The sequence below is a fragment of the Polypterus senegalus genome, chromosome 4 (assembly GCF_016835505.1).
Source record: "Polypterus senegalus isolate Bchr_013 chromosome 4, ASM1683550v1, whole genome shotgun sequence".
Taxonomy (NCBI): Eukaryota; Metazoa; Chordata; class Cladistia; order Polypteriformes; family Polypteridae; genus Polypterus; species Polypterus senegalus.
The window spans coordinates 106346785-106362919 of NC_053157.1; the positions used below are offsets into that span (position 1 = coordinate 106346785).

Genomic DNA, 16135 nt, shown 5'->3' on the forward strand with positions numbered 1-16135 from the left:
TGTCAAATAGTAAAATGTGTCCAGGGAGCAATTCCACATAAAAGAAAGTGGTAGAAGTGATCAGTGAAATAGGGAAAGATAGAGATAAAAAGGTAAAAAGATAAAGTCATATACGGAGCTGCTGGAAAGGCTGCCACTCGGATGCGGCGTCGGAAATCTATATGATATGATATGATATATAATATATAATCTATAAAGTCATAATACTATCCATTGCAAGTTTATTAACCGACTTTGTAAACTTAATTTTTGTACTTTGGTTTGTGAGCTATGAATTTGCCTATCCAGGCAGGTCTGAATGCAAGGCAGGAAGTACAACACACATCCATATCCATATTGACTTGATAATCAGAATATGCTGTGCATACCTGAAATGTATATTTGTGGTGGGGGAACCTGTTAAAACTCAACTAAACACAGATAGAAAATATCTATCCATTTTCTATCTGTGTTTAGTTGAGTTTTAACAGGTTCCCCTGTGCAAATTTCAAACCAATATCAAAGGAGCTACAATTTGGGTCTGTTAAGGCAAGCACTACTACTCCAGGATAAAAGGGGGTGCTGTCACTACTGTTGTCTTCTGTTTCCTCCACTCCAGTTGTGACTAAAAGACAATTGAAGAGGCCTAGCTCTGCCTCTGGTGTCCTTCCACTCTAGTAGGTGCCAGCAAAAAGATGACATTCATTCAGATCTGAGCTCACTAAGAGATGGAGTCCTGGGCACTTGAGAGAGACTTAAAGGAAAAGACAGCTGAGAGACCTTATTTTGGTTGAGCCTGCGGCACGGTTTTAATTTTATTTCATGAATATAACAAAATGAGTAACCTGGCTAGAAGCCCAATTATCACTTTTTGTCACCTTCAGTTTGTTTGTTAGTCACAGCTGTTTGTTTTTGCAGCTGTGCTTGCACATAAATTTTAACTTGAATACTGATAATATACTAAATGTGAGGTTTCACTTTAGGCTTTCAGAATTTGAACAGAAAGCTGACTGAGAGCTAAAAATGTCCAGTGAAATCTTTGTGCTTTCCTTATCAACAGAAGGACTTGCTGAAGTTAAAATGTAAGTGTGAAAATTTCGATGGTGAAAGAAATAAAATGGAGAAAAAGTATTTTTCTTTTTTTTAAGATGTACTTGATTAAAGATAAAAATTATTATTGCCAAAAACCACTGTCAAAAGAATAAATGTAGAAATGTACCTAAGCACAAGTAGCAGAGCAAATGTAATATGTTACTTATCACCTTTAGATCTGATATAGAAGTTCATCTACCCTAAAATGAACAGATGTGAAGAATTTCAAATGATGCTGAAGCACAAATCATCCTATTAGGTGCACCTGAAATTACTACTTGTAAAGAGGACTTTGAAGCAGCAATTAGGAATTTCTACATGTATTTGTTGCACAGTATATTCACTTGTCTTCAAAATATTCACAGAAATAAGTTATGTGACATTGTGCCAGCCATTACACATTCACTAAATGGTTTGCCAGAACATTTTTGTAAGGCTGCCATGAGCTTCAGGTGTCCTATTTGGAAATTATATCAAAGTCAAATCCAAAAATGCTTCTGCTACAATATGTGGAAGGTCTCCCAGTTTAACTTAGTGGCAAATACTAATAGTTCCTTACAGCCCCCTGTTGAGTATTTAGGCTTTGAACAGAGTCTGTCCCTCAATCATTTATTAATAAGTTTTTTTTTGTCAGGTGCCTCCTCTTAGACTGGGGTAAATGTATCTAGTAGCTGTGGCCTGCTAACAGCTTAGCTCTCAGGATCCCTGGAATATATTAATCATTCCAACCTATGGTTGAAAAATCTAAGTACAACTTTGAAAAAAGATTTTATAATATAAGGGTCATTCTTAATATACCATTTTAAGAAAAGTTTTGTTAAGTATAAGTAGAATAGGTAACTGAAATATTGGTGATTTATAAAGATAAATTTGTAAAGATAAATTATTATATTTCAAAGATTTTGAAAAATGTTATATAATTTTTACAATGGACAACTTTTTCCACAATTACTGTTTTAATATTATTAACATACAGAAAAACAAACATAAAGATGTATAGCTCCACAAAAACCAGAAGGTTCTGGTATAGTCACTGTTAAATATGTTGATAGTGGTATTAACTAAATAACAATAAAAAAACTACAAAGACTCTGAAATAGCTTGTTTTGTACCCATGCTATACTGGTCCAAGAAGAAGCTACCCAAATCTGCCTTTGAGCCATTTTGCTTTATATATTTTAATCTTTTATTAATAAATTACCTTTTGGGAATATTTTTAAGTCTGGGGACTACTACATATGCCACTGCAAAGAAGGATATTTCTCCTTAAGGAGTATCTGTTATTGTCCCTTACTATTATTTATTTCTACTAAAATACCATGCTTCAAAACATCTGATTTTTTAAAAATCGCTTCTTTCTCACCTTATGAGCTTCACGTTCACACAAGTTCTTTTTTTTTTGTGTGTTTTTTGCTTCTTCTGCCATAGCACTTGTAGTACTTAATTAAAAACAAAGCAATAAAAAATTGTGCTTCTTGGAGTTCCTGTGAGGTTTATTTCCTCAAGCACGACTGTTGTCATGACAACATTATGGGAAGACTTTTCAATGCAAAGAATAAAATATGGCAAACAATCAATGGTGGCTGTTTTTTGAAAAATAATTAAGTAAATTTAGACTGTAAGCTTAACAGTGTGCCTACCGTGTAATAAACCAACATTATTAATTTATTATCTTAAATAAAAAACAGAAATGGCAAGGAAATATGCATGGAATATATAATCACAATTAGGCCAGTTCTTGAGCATATGGAGCTGTGACACATATAATCATATTGTAATCCTCACTGAAATATTTCCCCCCAAATTAATAAACAAGCAATATGAAGGACTTATCAAATATGTCTTTTTATATATTAACCAATCAATAGATAAAAGTATTTCTTACAATATGTAAACAAAAGAGCATATGAACAGGTTACAGTAAACTAATATTTGAAAATGTAATCATATTTAAGCACATCTAATAAATATTTTCTTTTAAAGAGAAAGTAACTCTAATAACATGTGAAGAGCACAGTAGTAATTTATCCTTCCATTTACAAAACATTCTATTTTGGTTTAGACCAGTAGAAAAATATACTGAAAGAATCAAGAGTAAGAAAGGCATCAAGTATGGAAGAGAAAATCCCCCACACACACTGGTCAAACATTAAAATTCCACACAGATTGTGACTGGTGAAGTCAACTGGAGGTGTGAGCTTGCAGTGAAACTACTACCATTATCTAGTTCAAATAATGACAATTTTTATTTTGTGTGTTTATTGTTGGTTAACCTTTTGCACACGAAGGCAAACCCGAAAGTGAAAGAAATTAGTCAGTATCTGTTGGAAGGTTGATAATCTCATTATAATGTTCTTGATCTTCAATCAAACTCAAAAGCCTTGCTTTCTTCTCCAACTCTTCACATAAACCCTTTATATATTCATATTGATGCAGAAGTACATACATTTATAGTACAGTTCCTAATATCTGTTACCTCATAACCACATCATCTTAATGATCCTAATATTAAACAGCTGTCAAATGAGCTGCTACAAATCTGTCTGAGCTTAGCTTCTAGCAAACTAGAAAAAAAAGTGGCATATTTACAAGTTAAGATCATTACTAAGCTGCTGGCTGAACCACAATTCTACCACACTGCTGACTCAGTAATTTACAAAGGATCTTAATGGTATTCATAAGGAAAAAAAACACTTTCTAGTGATTTAATCAGATTAGCTATTAACAAAGAACCATTGTTTCATATTAACCTGAAAATTTGACATTTTATTGTATCCAATTTCACTTCGTGGAAGAGACTGATCAGTAAGAAAGACTGAAAATTTTCACTTATATTCCTGATATAGGCTAGCATCATTTTGACCAAGTGCAAAGTGATGAAAGCAATTATCTGGTGTAAAGCTGGCTGTTCGCCATCATTTTTTTTTTGTTTTTACAATTAATAGAAACAAGTCTCTAAAAGAAACTGTAATCAGAATATAAGTTTAATATCACTGTGCTCTGTAAAAAAATTATTTTATAAATCCACTCACATGTACAGGCCAAGCCAAAGTGAGCACACAGGGGCTCTCAGCATTTAGAACTGCTAGGCAAGCATTTGAAGAGAGAAGGGGACAACTACGAAAATGGCCATTGTACAATTTCTGCATGTTAGAGATGAAATTGAATCCTTTCCTTCCCTTGTTTGGAACCTAAGTAAGGGCCTGCACGTGGAGAAACCAGTATAAAAAACTTGGACAGCAGCCAAATACTTTGAAGCTGATGGATGGGTGATATCATCATCTGTCCTGAAAACCCTTCCAGCGCAGCAACAAAAAATGGCAGATTATATACATCAAGATCCCACCTTGGTAATTGTCATGCCATTTGGGCTTCCTTCATTTGTAATGCCGCCTAATTCGTCATTAAAGAAAGCTAAGTTATTTTCTCTTATGTGATTCCTTACCGCCATATCACTATGGGAGAGGTATCGCCTTTTAATATCATATCTATATAGTTTTCGGTTAAGAATGTCATGACTTCTGTGGACGTGAGCACACCAACAGATATCTGTTACATTTTTTTTTGTAGCTTAAAGAAAGTAGACATTTAGGATTCATTAAAAAATACAAAATATAAGATAGCAAAAGTACACTTATAAAATCGAAGCAAACAGGTCATAAACATAAGCAGTAAATGAGAAAGAAGAACATGTCAATTCAAGAATGAAAAAGAATTCAAATACAAATCTGATTAAATAAATGTAGCCCAAATCTATAGTATGTTCCTTTCCAAACAGTTATGAATGCTACATAACGAGGGTCAGCATTCAATAACAAATGGCAATGAAGACAGACAAGGGAAAAGACCTGACAATTTAAACACACCCACCAGGTATCTAAATACAAGACGATATCAGTACTGTAACTGGAACGCTGTAGGAGACAAGGGAAAGACACTATAAAAAATAAAATGTATTATTATTATTACATGACAGTTTGAGTAACCCAAGTTTAAGTTCATCATTAAATATATTGGTAATCATGTTTTGGAGATTAATAATCTGTTTTTAAAAATACTATACATTAAAAATGAATATTTCACTTGATGTACAAGATTTTTCTTATTAAAATGCCATACCCCACACTCTTCTATGGCCCTCCTTTGTCTTCACAGCTTGTCCAAACTGCCGCTGCACATTTGAAACTTGCGTCAGAAGGAATGGTCGAGTTTCTACTATATAATGGACAGATTTCTATTCAATAAAAAGCTGAAGTTTACCTTTCAGGTCCAAGCTTTTGATATACTGTGAATGGATGTAGGTCACCTTTAGCTTTTCACTCATTAATTAAGTCACAGAAAGTAAACTATACATACAAGTTTGAAAAGTACTTAGGGTATGTGTATGTGGTACAGGAAATTTCGGAGATCTGTTTTTTAATTTGATGATGTTCATCTCTAGCATTGCACATCCAAAAATTACTAGTTTCTAGTAGATTAAAATGAGAAGCAGCAAGGGGCTGAAAATTTGTCCTCAGTGTTAAACTATTAATAGATGTAGGTAAACAGATCTAAATTTGCCGAAGTATGTCATATTATTTAAACTAGGAAATACAGGTAACAGAAAATATCTAGAACAGCAGATATTCACAACTGATATAATGTTGAAAAAGCTATAAGTAGAAAACTGCACTTATATAAAATTTATGGTTAGCCAAAACTCACTTTGTGGGGTCAGGAGAGACCTTCTTTTACATGCTGCTGAATGGTCATTATGCTGTGATGATACACTAATTTACTGTTTATTTTTTACATAAAACAGCATTTTCTTTTAAAATTAAATATTTCAAACCACTGACACTTTAAGCTGGGACCCTCATCTGTGCTTCGCTTGCCTTTTTTCATTTCCTGATTACTCTAAGAAGTACAAGTAACTTCATTATTTTTGAAATCCCTTGTTTTATATATAAATCCTGTATACATACTCACACCCATACAAATACCAAATATATAGTCATATATCTGGTCAATGTGGCTGTGAAGTAAGCATACGAACTATGAACAAAAGTTAAAAGGCAGGAGAGAGATAAGTGACTGTGAAGGATGACCGAGGTCATTAATAATAATGTTTGCCTATGTAAAGCAGCAGGAATTATATATATATATCCTGAACAGACCTCAGCTGGGTGATAGTGCTATTTTTCTTGTACAGTTTTGATTAATCAAGCATACTGGAAATATTAAAAAAATAATTGATCACAAAAAATATCGGGTTGTCCTTAATTACTAGTTTTACGGGTGAGTGTATGTGTGTTTTTGGATAAGCAACAGTTTTGTCACTCAACCTATTCTTCAGGAAGCATGTATCCTTTTAAAATAAGGGTTAACAAGACTTCTTTCAAATTATCATATATAATGGAAATCAGATTGTTAAGCCTGACATTTAATGGAAATACTCAATAAAATATTCTCTTGAAAGAAATATAAAGAACAATACAAAGTCTAATAAAACATTGTACCACATAAGCATATATACTGTACATCATTTAAACTGTAATAGTGTGTTAATCCATTACCTCTTGGAGCATTCGCTTTAATCTCAGCAATAAAGTTTTCACAGATGTACAGTCTTGCATCATCAACCTGAAGGGCATGGCTTCTAAACCTACAAGTTCATCTTCTCTTTGAGAATGGCATTCTGCTGCAGGTACACCAGAAAGACAACTTGTAGCTGGCCTTCTTTCACCCAAACATGGGTCCTTCGGAGATGGGACTGTAATGGCTCTGCTGAAAAACAATTAAAAAAGAAACATAAGTTGAAAAGGTGAATTCAAAGGCATTTTTTCTGACTATATAAGACTGGTATTATCAGATTTGATTCACATGACTATATATTATCTCACTGCTTATTTGTATTAAACTTGTGAAAATATATAGCACTCTGTTTGGATAATGAAATACATTTTTTTACACAATTGGGATGTTTTACTGAAAGTATATTCAGTAGTATAGTTGGTTGTTTAGAAATAACAAGAACACTATTATGTACTCATTTTTGTATTTGATTAACAGTGTTTCTTCTGACCTACTGATTAAGAAGCTTAACTGTAAATGTTCACATTCCATTTAAACAATAGTAGGTTACTTTGTGGTAATATACTGATGAAATTACTTAAATTAATTTTAACAATAAAACATTATTTGCAATGCTTTCAAAATGGCATTGCATGAAAGAAAGAAAGAGGTAAATGCAGAGTAAAATGCTTAAAACGATATCACTGATTGAAGGTGTTAAAACAAAGAGAGGGACTGAAAAACGATGATCACAGGTCATGGAAAATTCTCATGCCTTTATCTTCAAAGGTAAAATGAAATGGAAAAAATGTTGTTTTCGAATAAAATAAGTAAAGGAAACAATAAGAAGAAAACCTGGTTAGTTATTCAATAAAGTGGTCAAGTGGTGGCACTTTAAAGATTAAGCAGACAATACCTCTATAGTCTCCATCTATAAAATGCGAGATCTAACTTATAAAATATAAGATCTTAATTAAGGACAGTTTACACATTTTATTTTGTAAGAAGGAACAGAAAACTCAAATTCCACAATATGCATATACTGTATTTTGGGATCATTTTTATGGACACACATACAAACTGAGAAGGGTCACTGTGATGTTAATTTTTCTTTGTTTCCTTTCCAACATACTACAGTGTTGTAAATATTTGTACTTTGAGAAAAACTCTTTGTATATGCCTTGCTTTGCACTCCAATCATCAATAATTATCGCAACATGTGTATCACTCTCTTAAAATATGTAACCAATGTAAGAAACCCTTTAAGCTTTAATGCTGCTCTCTGCATCCCCATTGCAGGTCATCCTAACCATATACAGAACCCTTCACTTTCTGCATATTTTATTGTGTTGTGGATTTAATTTTAAACTAGTTGTGTTACCTATCGAAGAAGAGGTTAAAATCTAAGTACTCAACATAGTAACAGTAACAGTGCACTATGCAATGCATATGTATCTATTAAATGCTTATTGGAATGGGATTTGCAAAAGAAGTGTTAATGTCTGTGATGCTCCATCTTTTGGAATAATGGAGATATAGCAACCGGACAGACACACAGACACTTAGCCTTTTATTAAGGTGGATTAATAAATTTGCAATTTTTGCCCATCATTCTACACCCAATAACGCCAAAAGAAAAAATGAAAACATGTTTTCAGAAAGGTTTGCTGATTTATAAAAAATCAAAAACTGAAATCTTTCATGTGTTTAAGTATACAAATGCTTTTCTGTGGCACTCAAAATTGTGGTCAGATGCATTATGTTTGCTTCAGTTATCCTTGTGTTATGTCTAGAACTTGATTGGAATCCTCCTTTGGAAAACTAAACTGATTGGACATACTGTAGTTTCGAAAGATACACACCTGCGTATATAAGGCCCCACAACTTACATGGTGGGTCAAGACAAAAACGAAGCCATGAGCTCCAAGGAACTTTCTGCAGACCTTCACAATTATAATGCGGTGAGGAATAGATCAGGACAAGGGTATAAACCATTTAAAATGCTTTAAATGTTCCCAGGACAACAATGGCCTCAACAATAGTAAAATGAAAGAATTTTGTAATCACCAGGACTCCTCCTAGATCGTCTGGCCAAAGGGAGAAAGAAAGGTCTTGGTCAAACAGATGACCAAGAACCCAATGGTTACTGTAACAGAGCTTCAAAATTCCTCTGTAGAGACTATAGAACCTGCCAGAAGGACCACCATTTCAGCAGGACTCTATCAATCAGGTGTTCATGACACTCTTGAGTAAAAGGCATATTACAGTTTAAAGTACTCTGAAAGCATGAGGAAATAGGGTTGCTTTTCAAACTGGGTTACAAAATTAATGCTCTCTAAATTCCACACCTCCTAAAGCTGCTAAGTAGCTATCCGGAACTGTACAACTCATATGAGTAAACTGAGTACTATTTACTAATACAGTACTTCCAATGGCCAAATATTCAAGCTGCAGTAGCCCATGGCAAAACTCAAATTTCCACAAGCACACTCTCTGCAACATACAGTATTAATCAAGTGTATATATAAGTGAAACATTAAAGTTTTGGCGTGGTTAATACAAGACTATGAAAGCCAAATAAGGATTCAATAAAATGTATTCTTAAAAAGTATATATCCACTTAAAAGCCAAGTGTAGAAAAGTGCTTTAATTATGTGTCTAGAATCATTCTCTAGATATAATTATAATATTCATTAGGCATGTTTGTTGTTAAAATAATTTTAAAACATTTTTCTAACATTATGTCAAATTTCCCACAAAACTGAACTTGATAAGCGGGTTTAGAAAAGCAATGAATAGTCTAATATTGTAAATTCTAAGTAAAAGATACAGAATGTAATATATGCTTTGTGTATGTTTTCAAAAATATAGAGAATAAATAATGGAAAGGTGCCAAATTTTGTATCAAGTAGTTCATCACATCCATCAAGCATAACCTCTGATTCAGCTTTTTATTTTGCCTTATTTAATAGTCTTGTAAGATCACTGAAGCACAGTTACTTGAAACAAAACAGTCAATATCTCACATAAAGTATACTGAAAGTCTTTTATAACAGAGTCCCTTGGAATCAATAACTTTTTGCAACATTTTGAAAAAGCCACAGGCTTTATTAAAATCTATTCCATTTGATTTGTTTTGTTATCAGGCATGAAGCAGGAATCATATAGTACTTGACTGCCATGCAAAACTGCTTCAATGCCAGATCATAGCTTACATATATGTGTGATTGTGTCAGGCTCAGAAGCATGGCGATATGATGTTTGATTTACTAGGAAATACATCTTGAAAAATACAGATCTGTTTTAAAAAATACTTTTCAACCACTACATGACTAAGGCACATACATTTCGGGTCATCAGGCCTGTTTGTTTGTTTGACGTACTACATAAAGCTTTTCCCATTGTTTTATGTTTCAAAATGGCATGTTATCTTCCTCAAAAGTAAAGAAAAATAATTATGAATTACAAAGTTGGATAAATAGCAATGATGTAGACAGTACAAAAATGTTTTCCCCTACCAATAAAAGCAACATTTATTTGTGAAATTTCATTGTATCTAAGTATGCTGTAACAAAGAATTACTGTATTACTTATTACACGTGGATAAACAATATAAAAAGGGAATAGAAATCAACCCATTTCTCAACTAGAATTAGTAGCACAGTAGGGGAACATGATTCTTACAGAAGGAAAACAGCCTGGGATTTGGTAAAAATCCAGTGCACTATGTACACAAAAATCACTGGACATGAAAGGGTTTTTTTAAGTCATGTGTTAGAGTTATTAGCAGGAACCGGTTCTTATGAGGGGAACTTGGACAAAGCATGTAAAATACACAGAAACAATGCTGTTAGCAAGAAATGAATAACAGGCCGAATACAGTTGTCTCTGTAATCAAAAAACATTTAACTAAGAATGTCAAAGCTGAAAAGTAAGTAATGACAACTTTTTACTGTTGTACTGTAAACATTACACTTCTTGCTAAAAAGCATTATTCTTTGTCTTTCCTTCCTGCTACTGTTTTACTCCTTTGTTATTTTTAATTTCAACTGTCCCAGACTCTTCCCGAGTTCAGGGTTGGCAGAACCCAAAACAGGCAGAGTTTATCCTCTTTAAAGCGTATTTACTCATAAACTCACCATAGATTAACAGATGCTGCAGTAGCTTTGTCTTTAATCTATACTAATAAAAGGCAAAGCCCTCACTCACTCACTCACTCACTCACTCACTGACTCACTCACTCACTCACTCATCACTAATTCTCCAACTTCCCGTGTGGGTGGAAGGCTGAAATTTGGCAGGTTGATTCCTTACAGCTTCCTTACAAAAGTTGGACAGGTTTTATATCGAAATTCTACGCGTAATGGTCATAACTGGAAGCAGTTTTTCTCCATTTACTGTAATGGAGATGAGCTTCAACGCCGTGGGGGCGGAGTTTCGTGTGACATCATCACGCCTCCCACGTAATCACGCAGTACATAGAAAACCAGGAAGACCTCAAAAAAGCGCTCAAGAAAACATGCATTATATAATTGAGAAGGCAGCGAAACAATAAGAAGCGAGTTCTGCTACTTCGGAAACAAAGCACGATGTAAACCTACACTTTAAATTAAGTTCATAGACAGGCTGCGCTGGCGTTGTAATTTAGTGCCTGCCCATATAAGGCCATCCGTCAGCGGCAATCCAATAGCAAACTGCCACGGGTAAATATTCACGGGTGAAGGACTGTGCTTATGGAGAGGAAGATGAGATGGTCAGGGTGGTGTTTGACACAAACTCAGCGAAACTGCCAGAGAAAGTTTTAAGTGCCAGGACTAAGGTAACATTAAATAAAGCTATGGACATAGCACGAGATGGCACCAGCACAGCTGGGAACCTTCGATGCAAGTACACCGAGTGGCTCACGTGAACTGATGCAGTGCACAGATAAAAAGCAACAGTTCCAAAGAGCTGAACAAAACCGAATTACACAATTGAAAAGGCAGCAAAAATATGAAGCGTCTGATAAGCATATTCATAAATGCAGCTACTGTGGAAACAAAGCACACGGTGGAAAAAGTCAATGTCCCGCTAAAGGAAGACAGCGTAAAAAAAAAAACCCGTGCATGCAGTTTGTCACATCACAGATAAAAAGGAAGACGAGCTGTTTATTGATGCAGTAAGGAACTAATCGATGAATGAAACCTCTTATCTTTACAACGATTGACAAACACGGAATGTAACTTGAACACATCGTACAAATACGAGCCTGATTGAAAGAAATAATGATAATCAAATCCTTGATGACAGCAACATTCAATAACACTCACAAAACAATTACTGTATATTGACAATCATGTTACGTTATTTTTAAAATGTTCCCTTTTCTTTTTCATAACTTCTACTTCTCCACTGCGATACACGGGTATATATATAAATGTATATCTATAGCCCGATCTACAATACATACTTTAGCATAGACAAGCGGTGGCGCAATTGTAGAGTCTTCGCCTCTAACGCCGACATTCGAGGTTCGATTCCGAGAGGGATGTACTGACTATGTACGCGCTACCGATTCATTTTACCTTCCCATCTCCTTGGTTTGGGACGTATGAAAAATATTAGGTTAACGCAGAATCATGTTACGTTATTTTTAAAATTTTCCCTTTCTTAGCACAAGCACAGTTGAGAAGCTTCGATGCATGTACTCCATAACGCTTAAAAATAACGCATTTAATCACACTTTCAATTCCAAGCAAACGGAACTTTTGTCAATGCATGATTTCCTGGTACATCCATTACACTGATGCACACATCACAGCTACAAAAATGTTAGAGTCGGAATAAAGCGCGTCCTACGACTGATCATTTCGACTACCCGAAAGCCTTGATAAAAGCATGGTTTTGTGCACACTGAAAAGCAAGCAAAATTAGATGCATTACAGAAAGCGGACTTTGTGGCTCTTACTGGGGATCATTGGACTTCCGTGACCGTTAGTAATTCTAAATACATCTAATTACAAAATGTTCAATGATCACACTGTTTTAGCCTAATGTACAAAATAATTTTGGCTAATGTTACTCAGAGTTTAAAGAGTAAGCTGGTCAAATTACCTTTTATGTTTCTGACTTATTTTTTTAAGAAGAAAACTGCACTTTATGGTGAAATTTTGGTTATTATTATTTAAAGACAATACTATTCTGAAAATGTACTTAAAGTACTTAAACTACCACTTTATTTTTAAGTCTGCCCAATTTTAACCAGGGATGATATTTTTGTTTCTGTTTTGAATTCAAATGCAGTTTAAAAGCTTTTTTCAGAAATTAAAACAGCTTCAGTTTACAATATTCATGTCCATGTCTATTATTTGATTCTGTAAGCCCACTAAAACCGTTTTAAATAAAAAAAAAAACATTTGCGATTTGGGGCAAATTTACGTGTCGATTACATACGATTAATCAAGATTAATTCTTACACAGCCTCTAATTAATTGGATTAATTTTTTAATCGAGTCCCACCCTAATATATATATGTAGATATATATATGTAGATTTATATATATATGTGTATATACAGTATATATGTAGATATGTATATGTTGTATATACAGTATGTATATATGTGTGTGTGTATATATACAGTATGTGTATATATATGTATATGTATATATATGTGTGTGTGTATATGTATATATATATAACTGTATATATATATGTGTATAGATGTGTATATATATATATATATATTTATATGTTTATATGTATATATATGTTTATATATGTGTCTGTGTGTGTGTATATATATATATATATATATATATATATATATATATATAGCAACACTCATGACAATGACAAAACAATTACATTAACAATCATCTTACGTTATTTTTAAAATGTTTGCTTTTCTTTTTCATAACTTCTTTAACACACTACTTCTCCGCTGCGAAGCGCGGGTATTCTGCTAGTACTTTAATAAAAAAAGCTAGACAAAATACTAAGATTATTTGTATAATACAACATCGAACTTTATTTCAGCATTACAAGGTTGATTTAGCTCCTCAGTTCTTCTTCATACATGACATCTCCTATGCTTTTTTTGATCATACTTTCCTGTTGTTTAAGTAGTAGATGTTGGGTGCGAATAATTTTGTCTTTACTCCTTTTTAATATTGCATTCATGGACCGCAAAAAGTATCTACAGTTGGCAGGACATTGAATAGTATGGAAGATTCTGAAGCAGAACTCCATATGACAGGACATTACCAATAGTGTTATTCTATAATGTCACTAAGGTGATTTAAAGTTTATTTATTCAAAGGTAAAACTGCTAAAAAAAATCTTGACTCTGTACTGGCATCAAACCCTAAAATTAGTACTGCCACATAATGCACTGGGTTTGAATAAAAATCTACAAAAAAAAACTATAAAAGATACTGATTACTTTTACTGACTCAGAAGCGCCATCCTTTATTCTTCTCTCACATTCTAAAAAACAGCATCTTCATCAGCTATAGAAAAAAATTGCAGTTCATTTTGTTCCATTGTGGTTTAGCACCACTGCTCAATTTGCATTTTTTTAATTCACTCTATGTTATTCTGCAACAAAAGGTGCTTTATATTGGTTGTTGAATGATACTGGAAATTTAATGGTGATATGCAACATGACTACTGTGACGCCTTTCTCAAAAGTGCAAGGCTATGTACTGATACTAATAAGGAAACTGCAATCAATTATTTTCAGATTTACTGTTGTTGTGAGTGTTTCTGAAACAGCACAACTAGCTAAAAACATTTATTTGGATTTGGGAATTTTTAAAGTTTTTTTTTGTAGAAAAAAGGAATATTGCTCCCTAAGGATTTGGCAACACTGAATAAGTTACTTTTGGAACAATACATCTCTCAAAAAATTTACGGGGGAAAAATGTCTTTTGTAAATGGAACATGGCTAAACTTAATCCATGACAAGACAAAAAGACATACTGTAAAATAAAAGCTGTAATACAGTAAGCCAGTGACATTTTATCCCAAAGTGATTTGAGGGAAATAAAAAAAAAACACAGAAACTGCTATATCGTGCCTTTGGTTCTATTTAAACTTAATAGGAACTAATCAAATTGTTTGCTGCAATGCCCTCATTCTGCCTGATGGAAATTGTAGTCTTTGTATCAGCACTGCCACCAATTTGCAGGTGATATACATATGTGGGTGGGTGGAGTTGTTTACATATCTCTATAAAAAAAATCTTAGAATGAGGCAAGACTTTTTCAAAAAGACGAGACGTGTCTTTCACAGAAAGACACTTTCATGTCCCACAAGACAAGACTTTGTGCCAAGAGATTTAACCACGCCTAGGGACGGAAATAAAAGGCAAAGGGCAGATGACAAAGTAGAACATCATAAAGAATCAAAAACGCTGGCGCGATACACATGTAGAGCAAGTTAGAGATAATGGATGTACGAAAATTCAAAAGTCTCAAAAAATGATAGTAAAGATTGCATTGGCGCAAAGAAACAAAAATTATTACTTGGTGAAATAATGGAACAGCAAAAAGAGATTGAATATATTGTTCAGATTCAAACTTTAATTGGAAGACTTGTAGATCATCTAATTCGTGTTGCTATCAGGGAAACGTAGTGTTTCTTCCCAATGAAGAGGAGTATCTACGAGAATTAAAAGATTTATTGCTTAGTGAAAGTGAAATCCACATACACTGTCATGCTTGGGTCACAGAGTTGCACAGATACACAGGAGATTTTAGAGACAGAAATGTTATTGAGACACTTCAAACAAACATAAGTCTCTTCAGAAGTGAATCAAACTGTGTGTGTAGTCGGAGGGGACAGTTCCATATCTCAATTAAAAGAATAAAAAATCTTCCACTTCAAAGGGGCACACCATGGGATCGATATCCCCAACAGAAGCAGAGGATGTCTGGGGGAGCAGAGAGAAAAGGCAGTGAGACAAAAGAACAGCTGCTGTACAGGCTTTTAAATGTTTGAAGCGCCGCACGAAATGCAGATCATGTGGCACGGCAGCAGCAGCAAGCCAGCACCTGATAGAGCGAAGAGAAAGAAGAAAAAAAAATAAATATTTGTTTATTTGTTTCCCATTGTATCACTGTTTAACCGCATCTCCTTGGGGTGCATTCAGCCCCCGTCTTCACAACGCAAGCGGCAGAGACACGAATATGCTGGTGCGTAATGCAGTCCGGCTGGGGGCTGGGGGTTTGTGTTGGCAAGAAAAATGAGCAGGGGATGAAGCCCCCTACTATATTAAATATCTGTTTTCCTGGATCAATTACGTACATTTGACTGGTCGAGAAGTGGCATAGTTTTGTGATTCTTTTTGTACAGCAAAATTCTAAGTGTCCTTGTGGAATCCATTTTGCTGGAATTGCTGGCAAATCGCTATATACTAAAAACAGCCCAGGTCTGGATGGTCCCCTCAGTTTCACGGTCTATGAGTAAGTTCCACACCCTGGTGGATATACATAGAGAAACATAAGGAAATCAGTAATGGATCACTGCA

General features: G+C 34.2%; 1 protein-coding gene across 1 annotated transcript in view; it reads right to left on the reverse strand.

Moving 5' to 3' along the window:
* The window catches only part of ccser1 (coiled-coil serine-rich protein 1), a 1005229-nt gene that overhangs the window by 259131 nt on the left and 729963 nt on the right, over positions 1 to 16135 (reverse strand). The window contains exon 6 of the mRNA XM_039752885.1: positions 6627 to 6837. Coding sequence (XP_039608819.1) covers positions 6627 to 6837 — 211 coding nt within the window. The remainder of the gene's footprint in view (positions 1 to 6626; positions 6838 to 16135) is intronic.